This window comes from Nelumbo lutea, chromosome 2, assembly GCF_056320005.1.
Source record: "Nelumbo lutea isolate HS-2025 chromosome 2, American lotus-T2T, whole genome shotgun sequence".
NCBI lineage: Eukaryota > Viridiplantae > Streptophyta > Magnoliopsida > Proteales > Nelumbonaceae > Nelumbo > Nelumbo lutea.
Window position 1 is genome coordinate 25759278 of NC_142685.1, and position 17781 is coordinate 25777058.

Consider the following 17781-nt stretch of genomic DNA (forward strand, 5'->3'; position numbering starts at 1 on the left):
GCCTGATTAATTGATTTATTAATCAAACTGCAAATGGGATTAAGCAGCTAGTTGCAGAGATAGAGGGAAGCCCCAATAGGCCAAGCTTGTGGGGCATGAGCAAGCCAAACATACGAGGAGAATCGTGCCCATTGGTCTACTAAAAACACCCCGACAAGGCGGCATGAATCAAGGGCAGACATGAGTATTTCAATTGCTTTGGCATGAGAGCAACAAAAGGGGACAACATGGATTAAATAAAGAGCTTGATTAGAGAGGACTCTGCTTCAACCATGGATCTGAGGGATTACTGGGGATCTGTTAACGTGGTCTCATGTGTAATAAACGTATTTATAAGCTAAGGGAACTGGCCTAATCCAGTCTCAAACTGCGTGCTAAATTCCCAGGTTTATCACAAGTTTTAAGAGAACCCCAGATAGGAAATCAGCAAGTGTGTTGCTTAGTTTAAGGTTAGGTGAAGTTTTAGAATGGATTCTGTAGATTTTAATGGTGTAATTTAAGGTAATTTGTGTTATGGGTCCTGTAATTTAGGTGACTAAGTGGTCCAATTTGCTTAAGTAATACTATTTCTTCCCTAAGCTATATATTTATTTTCTTGCTCTGGAATTAGTTGGGGTGACTTGGTCCTGTACTCCTGTACACAGGGTGCTGTGAAATGCTGATTCATTGATTAGCTGTTGTGATCTTCTGGGACACCTAATCAACAATCTCATAGAGTTGACAAGGTATGGAGACAATGCCTAGATAATATAATCAAATGAAGAGGAAAGTATAGCCTCTGATTTTAAAAGGAAGAATGGGGTTAGACTTTGGATTAGAAGGATATAATCAAATGAAGAGGAAAGTAGAAGGGAGTGATACGAGTTTACTTTTAGAAAAGACAAAGAGGGTTTTCCTCCAAAACAAGCCTTTCTTTAATAATTAAATTTACTTGTATCTCTCTCTCTCTCTCATGACTGTTCTTTAGCTGTAACTTGGATAAGGGGATTATCACATGGGGATATCCAATCATCAAGAGATCCCTAAAGAGACAAGGCTTGACAATTCATTTGTAAGCTGTCTAACTACCACAGCCAATGAGAGAGAATTCAGTTGAATTCTAATAAATGAAAAGGAATCAAGTACCTAATATACTATTGAAATGGATATGGAAAAGGACACTATGGATGTGAACTCAACAAGAAGGCTGTTTTGCCCTTCATAAATTTCTCAAGCACGTTTTGGTTACATTTAACATCTATATTTTGTCGGTATTATATCCATACTTTTGCAAATACCCTTTCCATCAAATTTTAAGGGAAAACTCAATAAACAACTGAAAGAATTTATTAGTATTACACCATTTCTCTAAAAACTTAAATATATAGGAATTTAGGATTACGGGTAATTAAAAACAAGTTGTTAGGATTTTTTGTAATAAAACTAATAGGTACTAAGGAGAGAGGATGATGATAAATGGTATTGTTTTATATAATAATACGATAGTATGATGTTTTGCATTTATGAGGGGCATGGCAAAAAGTTCCTCTTATTGAGTTCACATCCACCGTGTCCTTCACATATATTTCAATAGTATATTAGGTACTTAGATTCCTTTTCATTTATTAGAATGCAACTGAATTCTCTCTCATTGGCTATGGTAGTTAGGCAGCTTACAAATGAATAATATATTTTTATTGTCAAGCTTTGTCTTTATCTTGATGATTGGATATCCCCATGTGGTAATCCCCTTATCCAGGTTACAGAAGAACAGTCATATGAGAGAGAGAGAGAGAGAAATAAATTTATTAAATAAAGGCTTGTTTTGGAGGAAAACTCTCGTCTTTTCTAAAAGTAAACTCATACCACTTCCTCCCTTTTACCCCTCTCTTCTTCATTTGATTATATCCTTCTAATCCAAAGTCTAAACCCATAATACAAATTATCTTAAATTACACCATTAAAATATACTGAATCCATGGTGAGAGCTTGAATACTTGAATATTGGGTTGGATTAATATTAGGGTTTTAACATATTCTGGTATATCTGAAAATCGCCCTGAAAGAAATTAATTCATTAATGGTTGTTGTAGCATTTGAGAAACCAGTCCAGAACTACAATTTTAGATGATGGTAATTACCAAAATTATTGGGTGACAGTCTCCTCATTTCCTAAAAAAGAAACAAAACAAAAGAAGAGCTCATAGTACCATCTTGCCCCAAGTACAAATATTCAATTTCAATGTAATGTTGATGCTGATTTAACAACTCAAAGAGTCAAGAACTACGAAACGAAGCCGTTTTTTTAGGTCGATATACTGAATTTTGTAAATTTGGGTCTTTAAGACTGTAAGGCTGTTGGGTGCCTACTTTCACATGATCGAAGTCAGGAATCAGGACCATGAGAAGGACCACAGCACTGGGTTCCATGGAGGCAAGACAACGCAGTCCCAAACTCAACCCAGAAGATGGTCCCAACGGTCTCATCCTTCCAACACAATAATATCGATTCAGTGCTGATCAATGTTGGCTTCAGTCGAATAGGTCCAGGAAAGGCTGGACGGGGCTATGTCAAAGCCAACACTGATAAATCCGAAATGGTACTTCATGCCCAGTATTGCTCTGTGACATTTAACTAATCGAACCCTTCAATAGAGTTCAAAATTATTGGGTCACGCAATACCCACCTGATTCGTTGTTGCTTTTTAGCTAGAACCAGAATGGCAAAGATTTCAAAGGCACAATAGATTGGCTGGGTCAGGTTGAAGGACAACCTCTATCTAGATATCTCTATCTAAATCTTATGAGTGGAAAATTGGGTTTAAGTGAACTAGCATTGGAGTATGGTGTAGATACTAACCGTGACTCAGACCCAGTATCTAATTATCCATAGGCGCAGAGCATGGACAATTTGCAGTACACCTGACAAAATAAAAGTTCAACCAGTGCCCCATCAATGATCAATCTGTAGATACATTTCTTCAAAGTATCAATTCATTTGGCACATTGGCATACCGCATACTCTCTTCATGCTGCATTTTGTTCAAGTTAGCTCAATCATCTGTTCCAATTTCCAACACAAGTTCAGGTAAGGGTCTCAGGTCCAGACCAAGTAACCATGGCCTAGTCCAACCCTATCTAAGCCTAGTCCAAAAAGAAAAAAACAGCGTAAAATAGTATATTTAACAAACCAACCTATTTTCCTTTTATCTACCAAATCTTGATAACTTGCCGTCTTCAAACAATCAAACCTTAAAAAACAATTAAATCAGAAAGCAGGAACCGAAATTCCGAAGACAGTCTCGAATGACAAATTGACAATAGAAACAAGTAAGCTGGGGTGGGGGGTGGGGGGTGGGGGGTGGGGGCTCACATGAAACACTAACCAATTAGGACATGCAGGACTTTAGATCTGGTTGCAGAAATTATCGGCCCACTGGAGATAGTTCCCATGTGTCTACATTAGTTTATCGTACATTTTCCACCTAGTCTTCAGAGCATGCCAGAGTCGGCTCGCTTTCGAACCAGAATCATCTGCGCCCGTGGACCCCCAAACTCAAGTTTATCTCCCACACATAATAGCATGCCCCCACTGGCCGGCATTACAAAATAGGCCGCAATTTGCATTCAGAGCGGTTCATTGGATTCCACAATTCACACCATCCATCGCAGCTCAATATAGAATCTACATGCCCAGGAAAAAGGTTCCTCTGAGAAGTAACTTGAGATATCATAAAACAGCAAAAGAGCATCTGCCATTAACCGCTTCATGACTTGGAACATCCTCCCAGGATTTCAGCTTACTAACAGGCACTCCACTTCCTTGTTTGATTCACCTTGTCTGCAACAAGTAAAACTATGAGAAGGAGAAAACAAAAAAAAAAAACTGACATACAGGCGAATGCACGCATTCCCCAATGTTAAGAATATAAACCGTTTATTTAGGGGATCAGAATTTCCACACGACAGTTCACTTGTAAGTTTTTTTGCCACCTCTGGTGAGAATAGCAGATAAGTACTTCACTGAAGTTTATCCTTCAGATTTACATTTGACATGGACCAAAGGGCTGAAACTAGAACATAACTGTTTTACCTGCCCCCTGTTATTGGAAATGAATCTTATCTTTTTCCTTCTTTTATTATTCATATCAATTAATATTCACATCAACTGGATTTCTTACCATAAAAAAACAAAAAATCAATTGTACTTGGTTTATCCAAGTTTCTCAACGTTAGGCAATAAATTCCAGTAAAGATCAGTGGCTCAGCAACTCTGTACAAGCTGCTAAAGCAATAAAAATGTGTATCATATGCAACAAATTCAACACACTGGAAATTAGGGCTGATATACAACAAGCTGCTTTAAACTGTGCCTCCTAAATCGGTACTTTTCCAGCTATGGTACCAGGACCTTGTCCATGGTGCCAGATTGCGTTGGATACTTCAATTTTGTTGTGTCGGGCACCTCCAGCTGTGTTTCTTGTCAATCCCAAGTGACAATTTTCAAGAATGGACGGACATTTTTGTAGATAGAAACAATCCAACATAAATACATATCAAATAGTCTGACCATCATGATGTGGTACTGTTATCTAAGCATGTTAGTTGTTTGTCCAGGTAAGGGTGTCAATGGACTGGCTTTGGATTGGACCCCGTCCAGTCCAAAATCAATTTGGACGGAAAATCAATTTGGACGGATTGGACGGACCAACAAGACTATTGGATTGGACCAATCCAGTCCAAAATATTTATTAGATTCGATTGGACCTGTTCCATCTGTAACAAATTTATATTGGATTGGATTGGATTAAGCCAATATCTGGTCCATTAATATAAGATAAGAATATATGTGTCAATGGACCGGGTTTGGGTTAAAACCAATCTAAATCAAAATGACTTTAAACAGATTGGATGGTCCAGACATTGAATTGGACTGGTCCAAAACATTCATTGGATTGGATAGGACCTGGTCCATTTATAATGGACTCACATTGGACTGGATCGGATTGGACCAAATCCAGTCCAATTGACACCCCTATGTCCAGGCATACCATGTAAAATTGGATGCCTTACACAATCATCTTCTACCACATTTGAATCAACTATTGAATGCCAGCATGTTGTCCTTTTGTTACATGCTATGTTTGTTTGCAGTGCAAATCTAAACCGAATGCATATTCTGCACAAGGTTCAGTTCTGCATCTGTTTATTTGTGACTGATTTATACACCTATCTGATACAAAATTTGTACTCTCATTTGCACCAACCGGCAGTGCAAATTTGGCATCTCATGCTTAGGTTTGGAATGGGTACAAATACAAATATAAAGAGTGCAAAACCTTGTATTTTGTACTATTTTGTATGTATTTGCACTGTACATATTTGTATTTGTACTCTTTCCAAACTGAGCCTCAAAAACTGATTACAAAATTACCACCACCTTCCTCATAACCTCAATTCCTCTCGTATAAAGTGGAGTCAGCGTCATCTTGCTTCCTGCTGCATCCCAAACAAATAATTATCCTATCCCATTATCTTCCATATAAAGTGGGGACCACATCATTTTATTTTTCATTTGATTCAACAAACAAATAAGCCAAAGTCAAATCTGAAGAAAAAAAAGTATATCATAATTTACACGCCCTATTTGCACTACCAAGCATTTACACCACCAAACTGAGCCTAGTGTAAATGCAATAATGCAATGCAACGAATAACAAAGAAAGACAGCAGCGAGATGATGACGGAACGAACATCAAACCTTAAACAAGGAAGCAGCTTCCATCTTTGAACTCAGCATGATAGGCAACATTTGCCCCACCATCTATAATGGTAAATCTGCCTTAATCATATTGTTGTGTGACAGTTTCTGAGCCCTACAAGTCGGAAAATGAAAGCAAAATCATTGAAGGTGCATATGTTCTATACAATATACAACATCCCTTGAATCACGAAAGGCAAAGAAAAGAATAATGTATAAATTGGTTGGCATTGGTGTCAGATGCTAGAAGACAATTGCTCAAGAGTACCTTAACCTACCGCATTGCATTATGCTATTATACAACATACAGAAATTTAACAAGCTCCAAAGATGCTGAATGAATGCCAACTATTTGGAAGTGAAGCATGTTATCTTATGCATCCAAATCAAGAGGAAACGCTGCATCAATTACATAATATTGCCAAAATTTTCTTAGTTATATTTACTTTATACAAAAAAAAAAGGTTAGCGCTGTATCCAATCCACCCCTCCCAAGACCAGATAGCCGGGACCAACATTGGGTAATGGCCTTTGCTTCTGGAGATGTATTTATTTTCTTAGATATTAATACTCTAGAGAAGGGAATATAAAAATGAAACGCAGGAAACTCATGTCATAGAAAGTAATACACTTGTCTTAAATGGTGTTTCAAGAACTTAAAAATCACCATTGGACTTGTTTTCCCCAAGCCCTAACCCAGGTGTTTGGTTTCCTCTTGATTTCTGGATATTTCTTTCAAAAGTTATATCAACATTTAAGCATAAAGATGTATTGGAAAACCTTCAAGCCAACATATCAGCCAACATATCAGCCACACTTGTCTTAAATGGATATTTCTTTCAAAAGCCAAACAACTTTTTGACTTTCTATTTGCAATTGACTTCTGCTAACTCCATCTTGCCAACATATCAGCCACACTTTGGCTGATCACTGTGTCCATTCCACCATTTTTTGTTTGACAAGTCCATTCCACCATTCTTTTTGGGTAAATAGAAATTTCCTTTAGAAAAGAAAAACACCACTAGGTGGGGAGTACAGCATCATAGTTGACCTGAAAAAAAGGCCATAAAAAAGGGCTGTGACTATCATAACAAGAAGGTTAATGGGAGCTTAGAAATCATAAGAGAAAGGTGCTGAGTTTGAGGAACTGGCCGCTAGTATTCATTTGGTTGATAGATGGGCAAATGGTCTAGCAGATACTTCATCTAGACAACAGTGCACAGAGCTGTAAGGGGCTTTTCAACTAAAGGAAGGAAAAATGTAATGGGGTGGGTAGGCTGGGGCCTAGCCTGTATGAGTGAATTTTCCTTTTCTGCATACTGTATGTTGTATCACTATCATATATTCTTTGACAGATTAACAAATTCAACTTATTTGGTTGCTGATCAAAGAAAGCAATGTAGCCAACCCCATATAATTGGGACAAAGCTTTACATGATGCTGTTATTTGGTTTCTGAACACACACACACACACAAAAACTGAAGAGATGAGAGATGAAAGCCTAACATCTTGAGCTATTCATGAGCCAAATATTTTTCATGTTTGGCATGCCAGAAAACACATGATTCAAACATCTACCCATGAGATCAATATCAACCAGAGCATTGAAATTGGGGTTCAAAGGATTCCTCTTGACCTTCACCACTTCATTGTTTCATTGATCACAGCTTTGGCATCAGACTCACCTGCGTTTTGGATCTCCATAAGAACTGTCTCAAGACATCCAAGATTAAGCACCTTGGCCTCAGCTTCAAAAACTAATCCACAGAACTCTTAGCTGCTCTTAGCCACCAGGAGAGAACCTGAGCTCAATCGGATGACACAAGCAAGACTACCCTTTTTTGAGGTTTGATCATAGCCCACCTTACAGTTCAATTTAAACAACTCCTTAGGAGGGAGGGCCAAGACCACTTCAGACTCTTCAGATTTAACCAGTTCCAACATATGGATCAGAAACAACTTGTTAAGCAAAGTCACAGTCTGCTGAACAATCAAGACGGAGTTGGGCTGAGAAGCATTGAAGAAAAGCTCATTTCTGGTTTTCCATATTTGCAAATATATGATAGCCATTAATGCAAGCTGTTTTTCTTTTTTCAACCACTAGTAATGGAGCTAATTTAACCAAGATCCTATTTCTATCTTTTCATCAAAATGCCTTATGAATATATCTACAGATCTCATGGTAAGTAGGCTATCCAAATCAGACAGAAGTTTCTTCACCACGTTGACCTTCAAACACACACACTCAAACAAAATTTTAAATTTTTGGTTGTATCCCAGGGCTTGGCTGGTGATGATGGTTTAGGTTGTTTTCTTTCGCCCCCTTTCAACTAATGTTATGCATCTTTATTCTTCTTAATATAAAAGATTTTTATTAAAAATAAAGAAAAAATGAGATCCCCCTTCCTCTTCATCCTCCTCCTAACCCCCCTCCTCTGTGTTCAGGAGGCTTACACCTCTTGTATTCTTAACTACACCTCATGCCTCTAGGTAGTGGAACGCCTTGCGTCACGCCTCCACGTTTTAAAACATTGATCCAGATCTAACCTAGTAATCCCCAAACCTGGAGTGATCCCAAAGGACAGTGTCTTCTTGGTCTTGCAAACTCAGAGAATGGCTATAATAGCCTAGACTTCCTCCTTGTTGAAAATATTTTCTTGGAACTGATGGTTTCCATATAGCCAGGCTAGGCAGGGTGAGTTATGACACTTGGGTAAAGGGCAAAAGACTTGGACGCAGAGATTGGATTCTATATAGTTTGGGGGGGATGGCATCCAAAGGTCCTCCCATATTTGAATTGAATGTTAATTCCCATACCACCTCTCCATTTCACGCCCTTCTTGAGAAGATCTAATCCAGATTGAATGCTTTGCAGCTCCAAGATTAATTGGATCTCACTCTTGATTGGAGGAGGGATAAGGAGGGGTAATGGATCCCAAAGAGAGCTCCAGTCTTGAAGAAGCCTCCATTCAAGTTATGCAAGCAGTGCTTGGTTGAAGGGTTTTAAGGTCATGGAAACAAAGACATCCCAAGAATTTTGCCCTTCACATTTTGTTCCAACTTTGCCCCACACTCCACCTATATGTTATTGTACTTTAGAGATTTTCCAAATCTTAGACTATCCAGCATAGCAGCTAACTTTCCCTAATAGAATCCCCATATCAAATAGTCATTGCAATTGAAACGTATTAGACTTGATCTGATGAGTAAAAGTTTAGTTTAGTCAATTCTGGTTGTGACCACTCTCTCTCTCTCTCTCTCTCTCTCTCTCTCTCTCTCTCTCTCTCTCTCTCTCTCTACTGTATATTCTAGCAACAAGAATCCTCATCTTTTCCCAATTTCATAAGTGTTTCATTGCAAGAATCTAATTTCCTATTCATTCTTTGATAGACAATAAACTGTCCACTTGCCTTTCCATCATTATCATTCATCCATAACCAACCAAATCCTACCTTCAGCCTATAAAGCCCACCACCAGATGTCAGTGAGGACTGAGGATTTCTCTAACTTTTCTTAAAAGAAACTGTCATGTTTTATGGTATGGTTTATTTTTTGAGAAAAGGTAAAGTATCATTTGTATTAGTATGAACAAAAATTGTACAGCAAGATGATGTATTCAGGAACCAAGACAAGCTGTTCCCTCTAACCTTGACCCCCACCCTGCTTTACAAAAAGATTATCCTGTACAAAAAAGGACTCAAAACCTACACCCTTAAACAACCTGTGACCAGCCAACCAAGAGAACATCTTTCCCAAAGTTTTCCGGAAAATAGAATCAGCACCAGAAAACCACTGCTGGGGTTATATTCCAGACTAATTTTCAACTTTTACTCATCCCTTCCACCCTCCAACCCTTTACAAAGTCCTCTACTGATCCTGGGCAGCAAGCCAGCAACTTTATACTTGAAACAAGTGTCAAATTCTGTTCCAAATCCCAAAGGAGAAGCTGCAGTGCAGAAAAAGGTGATCCGCTGTTTCTAGCCGTCCTTCACATAGTACACTACTAGCTAATCCCAGTAAAGAATCTTTCCGGGCAAGGTTGTCCCTTGTAAGTATTCTGTTGAGATAATCTATCCAAACAAAGAAAGATATTTTTGAAGGCATGTTTTTACACCAGATGGTATGAGCTGCAACTGAATGTCCTGCACTGTCCAAGGCCTCATAAAAGGATTTAACTGTGAAAGCACACTTTATGGTATTGTTTATGGTTTACATCCTTTTAGAAACTTCTCTTTTTCTTTTTCACTGTTTGGCAATCCATATACATATATATATATAGAGAGAGAGAGAGAACTATGGTATTGTTTTTTTCCCATTGTTTGGATCCATCTTCATAATTTGGTCATCAAGTGCAAAAACGATTCATGGTTGAAAGAAGAGTAATTCCTTAGTACTATAAAATTAACAAGGCCCAAGGAACTATTACCATACAGTGTTCTGTTGTTGACCCATAGAAAAGCTTCATCAACCAAACCAAGAAAAAAGTTGTGTAAGTCTATGCTGTTACAGTTCCTCAAGAAACAACAGGTATCAGGCCAACATCGGTAGTAAAACATCCAAGATTGCATGAATATGGCCTCTGGGTCTTTTAAAAAGTCACACTTTTTAAGCTTATAGTGGGGGTAGGCCATCAACTGGATATGATCCACAGTTCCTTGAGATGCCATGGGCATTCTGCCCACCTCTCTAATATACAACCATGATTGCAAGGCCCTGTGGCCTCCAGGTCTTTAGGTAGAATCAGACCATAATGTTTAAAGTTTGGAGGCAATCAATAGAACAAGGAATCCTTAGATTGGAGATGGGATGGATATGTCCATGTTCATGGTCCTTGATTAGTTAGCAGGGCTGTATAGCACTCTAAATGTATTCAGTTCCTTTAATCATGCAAAGATGCAAAATTAACAGACATGCTCAGTGCCCGCGAGGACTATTATGGCCCCTTCAACTATTCTTTAATTTATGCTAATAAGGGTAAATTCAGACAAACTGAAAAAAAAAAAAAAAAAAAAGTTTCCAGCTTAAAGAATCATGTCAACATGAACCACTTCACTGGTTCTTTTAAACTAGTACAAAATTTAATTAAGCAATCATCATTTTTGCTTTTGTTTTAGCACTAAACCTTTCGTTTATTGGAAGCCATTAGCTTTTATTGATTATAAAATAAAGAATAAATAACATGCAAAATACACCAAGCATCCCCAAAGTTTTAGTCTGGCATCTGCAGCCTAACCTGTTCTTTTTTCCATTTTCATCAGTGTTTTTAAGGCACAAGGCGCAAAAAAAAAAAGTGCAAGGGCCATATTGCACCCGAGGCACATGACAAGGTGTGTGCCTTTTTGAAGTAAGGTGCAAAAATGCAAAAATATTAAAAATATTAAAAATATCAAAAACAATATTGATTAAAAATATAAACTTAAATTTTAAAATAAATGTTTTAAAAAACCTATTATCTCAAATTAAAAACATAACATGTAAAACATATTTAAAATGAAAATTTTAAAATAAAATCAAGCATAACATATAAAACATATTCAAGCATGTAAACTCCTAATCTCTTTATTTTTTTTCCCAATTGCATTAGTTCAAATAGCTAATGTGATGTTTATGCATTCCTGATTTTATGAGCTGCCTTTGTACCAAGCTCCTCAAGGCAAGCCCAAACAAGTCCATATCAGGGTCTTAAATTTTTCATTCCTATTAAAAAAAGACTTTTGTAGCTTCAAGTGTCTTTTAAAAGGCACATGCCTGGCCTGAAGCTTAAGGCACACCAGGCGCATACCTTCTGAAAGTGCTGCACTTGGGACCTAGGCGAGGCACATACCCTAAAATGCACCTCTCTTGTGCACCTTTTAAATCACTAATTTTCATTGTCTGCTTAATTAATTGGCCCCAAAACAATCAAGCTTAGCCAGATTGTTTGCTGATACATGCTGATATATGGACCCAGGAGACTCCTAGTTCTCTTGCCAAAACTCTTATCTCCCTCATTATGCTTTGGTACCTTCATGTTCCTTAACTGTTTGATGTAGGATCAGCTCAATTCCAATCCTTTGAGAATGTTGAATGATCTCCCTTGATCAGAAATTTACGGCTGTTGATGGCTGTAATGGCTTCTTGAAAGAACAAAAAAGAAAAGAGAGAGAGAAAAGAGAGAAGAGAGAGGGGGGGAGAATACCCTGAATCACTCATGGGGTGCCTAGAATCACTCTAGAGTATGGGAATCACTCACCATAATAAGCATAAGCTCAAAAAAAAACACTCAAAATTTTTCATTTCTTGTGTAAAACGTCCATACATATTTATAGACTGCAGACTCTCAAAAATCCTAGGACTCAAAAACTGTAGACTCATAAGAATCCTATTAAGACTCAAACTGAACTGCCATTGTCCTATTTCAATTCAAACTTTCATAGAAGACTTAATAAGTGTTAAACTACATATTCAATGACTCTGAAACTTTAAAAATAAACTATAACTAGACAAATCAGACCCCATCGTTGGACCCCACAGAAAAATTGTAAACTGACGAAAATACCCCTACTGTCCAAAAATACAAAAATACACAAGATTTCAGAAATTTCCAATTTTGACTCCTTAGCCCCTGCATCACTGATGCTCTTTAACAATTACTTAAGAATCCCCTTCTTCCATCACATTCCTCAAATTAAGTAATCTTCCTCTTCCCATCTGCAAACCTAGTAGTTTCCACCTTTGTGGTATCCCCATAACCTATGGGCCCAGTATATGGCCAAATAGTCCCAAAACAATCTTTAAATAGCCCTCCTATGCCTGAAGGTCCAGGATTAGCCAAGCTACACCCATCAAGGTTTTTGATTTGACATACAACTGATGCTGCCATAGTAATGAGACTTGAAGCTATGGATGTAGATGAAGAGACAATCCCCTGAGGATGTTATCCCTGGAGAAGGGGTGTCAAAACACTAAATTTCATTGCAGGACCTCTTAGATTCTATAAGTTCCCCTTCTAATGAATAAGATCTCAAAATTCTTCAAAAAATACTTCTGAGTTTTCATGAGATTTGCTCTTCTTTTTCCCATATACAACATTTCAAAACAAGTCCAACACTTAATAAAATTATTCAAATTAATGGGATCTATATATTGCCTGTGGTGATACCAGATATACAAAATATGGTGCGGACATATCAAACAAGTAAAAAAAAAATTAAAAAGAAGTTGCAATAATATAGAGTGGCTGTATAAACCTTTCAAGCATCCACATCTGAGGAAATTCCATGGCAGCTTTTATGAATGTCTTTCTAACTTCCTTCAGCACAGAGAGATAAAATGGTTGCTGCTTGCCTAAAATGAAAAGAATCACGGAACTAAAGAAATTAATGATACCAACTGCTCATCATACACTGATTTATTTGTAGTGAATTGGATGCAGATACTGCCCCATTGTATACAGCAGGAAGAGAGGTGGCTATACTCCACCATCATCTTTAGACCTTTGGAAGCAAGTTGAACAAGCCTCCAACTTTGGCCCTGGAAAATACAGGGGAAGCATCAATAATATCTTCAAAATGAAGCTCCCTATGATGCCAAATGGTATGGAGGACACCAAACTATTTATAAATAGAGCCAACAGTCTTAAATCAGAAGCAAGAAAGCATAGAGCAGCTGTGTATTACCAAATTTGTTCCAAAATCAACTAAAAATATTTTCTAGCACTGGAATGGAACAAAAGGGAAAAAGAGACAGATATGAAAGAAAGGGATAAGAAAAAAATAAGCATTAGTTTCACTGGATACGCATTCTTAATATCACGTAACCCAAACTGTTACTACTCAATCATAAAGATAAAACTCTCATTTGTCTTCTATATTTTCATACAAGGATAGCATTTGAAATTCAAATAAGCTGTAACGTGTAGAACAAAAGTAAATTGAGGTACAAAAAGCGACCAGCTGGAACTTATCACCCCAGTGATGCATAGGTAATGCCTTGCAGTAAAATAGATGTCTCATGCCTGAAACGCCTTTGGTCCTTGTTTTCCTTATAAATGCTTTGCATAAAATTAACAAAATCATTTGCTTGTGCTATTCCAAAAATCCATCACCATTTGTATTATTTGACATTGGAAGAATACACTCATCAAGCCTTCAAAAATACAACTGGAAGCCCAAATAATTTTTTCTTGGTGTCGCCAATTAAATTATTAATTGATCCTCTTTGCATAAGAGGACCCTTTCTAAAAACTGAAACAATATTGAAAATAAGAAACATTTATACTGCACAAGCCCATGTAACACCAAAGAAAGAGAAAATCAGAAAAGCAGTTAACACCAGGATGGACTTGAAAAGCCTTCAATTTCTAAATTTCATTCCTCTATAAGAGTTTATGGTACATACATTTGAGAGGTAACAGTAACTGAATATCTAGATCACCAAACAAAAAAAAAAATTTGACTATCTAGATCACTACAGATTGAATTTTCCAAAACAGGAGTTACAAAATATAACAACTCACTTTTCTTGTTGCAATATTCTGACCTGTGAGCTATTAAAAAAAGGATAAAGAGATCCTACTGGGAAAAAAAAAACCTGTTAACCAGGAAATACTTTCTTGTCAACTAATAGTATTGTTTGGTTCAGCTGAAACTAGGTTCCGTAGCTCCCTCAAATGTTCATCATTTGAAATGTGGAGCATAAGACGGAGATTTGTTAGTAAAGCTTCTTGTTCCCAACTTAAGGGTCCAGAAGCATATAATGCCTCCACAGTGCAACGGTAGGCATGCAACTCTAACTTATGAACCTCTGCTGTCAATTCCTCTTTCATGGGAAGGGAACTTTTTTTGTCATATCCCCATCCACAAGAAGATTCAGCATCAGTAGAATGGTTGGGCAACTCATGGAAACTGATGCTATTAACACTACAACTACCAACAGAACAAGTACTATTCTCCACATCATTAGATGCCAAGCTTCCTGCAATAAAACACCTGATATTGCCACTTGGTTTTCCCTTCTTGAGATCCATTTCAGAAAATCCAGTAGTTCTGTTGTTAAAGGAAGAATGCATGTATTTTTCACCCATCATTTCTTGTGGGGAAGCAACAGCATCTACCTTTTCATGTAATGGAGGTGGATTCCCTGGAACCAATCGTTGACGTCTACCCGCTTTTTCAATGGCTCTAATTTTGAAGCCCATTCCTGCGTATGCTTCAGCATAAGATGAACAATAAGGTGATCCTCTTTTTAAGGTTTTCGAGGAAACCATATGGGACTCCTGGTAACCAACATTGTCCTCAACAGGAAAAGAATCGTCCCCTGCATGAAGTTTCATCTCTGAATATTTTTGTGGCTCCTGGAAGGTTGACTTCTTATAATACTTCATAGTTGACAGTTCATTATTTTTACCATCTTCACAATTCACAGAACCCTGCATGCATGATTAAAAAATAAGTAATCAATCTAAAGAAGACATGAGGCCATAAAAAAGTGGGTACATGAATGTCCTACTTGTTATATACCAGATACTTAAAAAACCCAAAAGGAGAAAAAAAAAACAACAGAGACATCAATAGAAACCTAGGAACAATTATAACAAGGTAATCACCAGATCAAACCACATGAACACAACGGACTAAAATCAACTTAAGAATAATCTAAACAATATTGAAATGCCCACACTCTTGAATGATGGTATATTGGTATGCGAAAAATCAAATAAGAAACCACTTATGAATCTTTCTTAGATCATGCTTGAAAATATAAAGAAAATAGGAAAAAAATCCCTTCAAAAACCTTTTTAAACTTTGATACACAAATGACCACCATTATGGAAAAATAAGCCAACAAAATCAAATAAAAATTACCTTTCCAACTACAATCCACTTGTTATTTTGCCAAGACTGCCGCACCCTGATGTCAGATTTATGGACCTTGAATTCCTGGGAGGATCCAAGAAGTCTGACTAAAAAGTAGTTCCCACCGATAACATTGGAAATTATTGAAATTTTCCATGAGACATTGTCAAACACCTCTACAAGGTCACCTTGCATCCAATTATCTGCACCTTCTGATTGAGGAGGACATGGCCTAATGGCTTTTCTGGAAACTCGGTCAACAACCGCCTCTTCGGTGATGACTGACGATACATCATATTTAACATCATAATTGTGCCCATTCCCAGAGATTATTTCGGCACAACGCCATGAGCCAGAAGGCACCTCCTTTTTGCTCAAAACTTCAACCTTACTCCCTTTCTTGAATCTCATGATGGTAGTACTATAACACAAACTCAAGAACCTATCACAACCCAAAATCAAATTCACTGTGAGAAAAGAAACATAAGAGCATAACCAAATAAGACTAATTACATGATGACGAAGATCATGAAGATAATTCGATCTAAGATATATGAATAAGTCCACGCAGTCAATAATCAATGATCTTCACGATCATGATCATGATGAAAAAGATTCTGAGGATAATTCAATCTATACTGTGGAAACTGTGTACAAGTCTACGTAGTCAATAATCAAAAGACGAGGATGACAAGTTCAGGTGATAAAATCTACAACTATGAACAGAACAACCGACCAGAGGTAGGAAGCAGAAATACCTCGAAGAAAATAACACTTAACAAAAAAAACTATATTTTTCTATAAATATCAATAACAACCATAACTCAAAAGAAATATAACATAAATTTTAAAGAAGAAGAAGAAGAAGTTTACTTATATATAACTATCAAAAAGAAAAGCCAAAAATAAAAAGGCAACAAAACATAGATAAATACAAAACCTTTTTTAGAAACTTCTTCCCGTAATGCAAAAGAAAATAAAGCGGAGTACCATCCATCACACAAACCAAATCACCCCTAAGATCTCCTGGCCCTCTCAGAAACAAAGAAAACTGCTGAAAACAAACCCTAACAAGATGAAAAACTATCCACACTCGCACGCAACAGATTAGAATATCAACGAGCACAAACAACACTACTACCACATACAGACGCCAAAATAACACAAATGACAATCAAAGGACCATCCTCAACGTGCAAATGAAATCAAACTTCTCTGCAACAGATTCCAATCTCCACCAAATAACAGAGACAAAATAAAACTGGACTTAACGCAGAAAAAAAAAAATCCAAAACTTAAATTATTGAACCCTCAAAACTTGATCGAATTGAGGAACATAGAACGCAGGAATTTTCACTAACCTTCTGCGATGAATTTCTTCGTTGCTGCGACGTTCGATCTCAGAAATCTTCTTCCTCTTTTTCTTCTTCTTCTTCTTCTTCTTCTTCTTCTCTCTCTCTCTCTCTCTCTCTCTCTCTGCGGTGTTTCAATCTTTTTTTCTCTAGAAAAATTTTCTTATTCTCTATTTGTTTTTGTGTGTGTCTCTCGCTTTGATGGAAATTTATTAAATTGGACTTTGTCTTGGATTTGAAGTCCGCTCATAATAAACAACTGACATAACGAATTATTTCTACCAAAAAAATTTGATAACGAAATAACGAATTATTCAGAAAAAATAAATAAATGAATAAATCGTTTGCCTAATATGCGCCTTAGGCGCATTGCACACTAATAAGAAGGTGAAATTAGTTCTGTTTTGACGGTTGTGATGATAACATCTTTTTTTCCTCACAGGTGGCAGCTGACGAATGAATGCTTTTGTTTTGATGTAAAACGTATCAATGATACGTGGGAGCGCTCACAATAGAAAATACAGTGGGAGCCTTACGTGTTATCGATCAGTGGCTCCGTTATTTCAGTGTCCTAATATCGGGCCGGGAGTGATGAGCACGTCTGGATTGACTCTTCTTGCCTCGGTGCGAGCGCTCCTGTCTAATCATTGTTATACTTGGGAAAATGTCAAAATGAGAATCATGAGATGTATCAAGGTTCCGTTTGGTTGCACACTTGCATTTCATATGAAAATGACTTATTCTAGTTTTTTCATAAGCTAATTTTCAACTTTGGTTTGATCCTCTCTTATTCAAATCTTGTGATATTTATATTTTTTTTACATTCAAATATTATAAACATTTGCTTTTCTT

General features: G+C 37.1%; 1 protein-coding gene across 4 annotated transcripts; it reads right to left on the reverse strand.

The window, feature by feature from the left end:
- Positions 1-3160: 3160 nt before the first annotated feature.
- LOC148869328 (uncharacterized) lies at positions 3161-17179 on the reverse strand. Of its 4 annotated transcripts, none has more exons than XR_016107173.1 (7): positions 16939-17100; positions 15587-16019; positions 14836-15150; positions 13126-13253; positions 12971-13028; positions 5741-5855; positions 3161-3820 (listed from the first exon to the last, which is right to left on the reverse strand). XR_016107173.1 is itself a non-coding variant. In XM_088969516.1 (3 exons), exons 2-3 carry the CDS (start codon positions 15986-15988, stop codon positions 14338-14340), a joined length of 1215 nt encoding a protein of 404 aa, XP_088825642.1. In that variant the 5' UTR covers positions 15989-16019; positions 16939-17179; the 3' UTR covers positions 14062-14337. The 4 variants fall into 4 exon arrangements, 1 of the variants encoding a protein (XP_088825642.1); XR_016107172.1 differs by having other exon boundaries at positions 12971-13032; XR_016107171.1 differs by having other exon boundaries at positions 12971-13253.
- Positions 17180-17781: the final 602 nt, after the last annotated feature.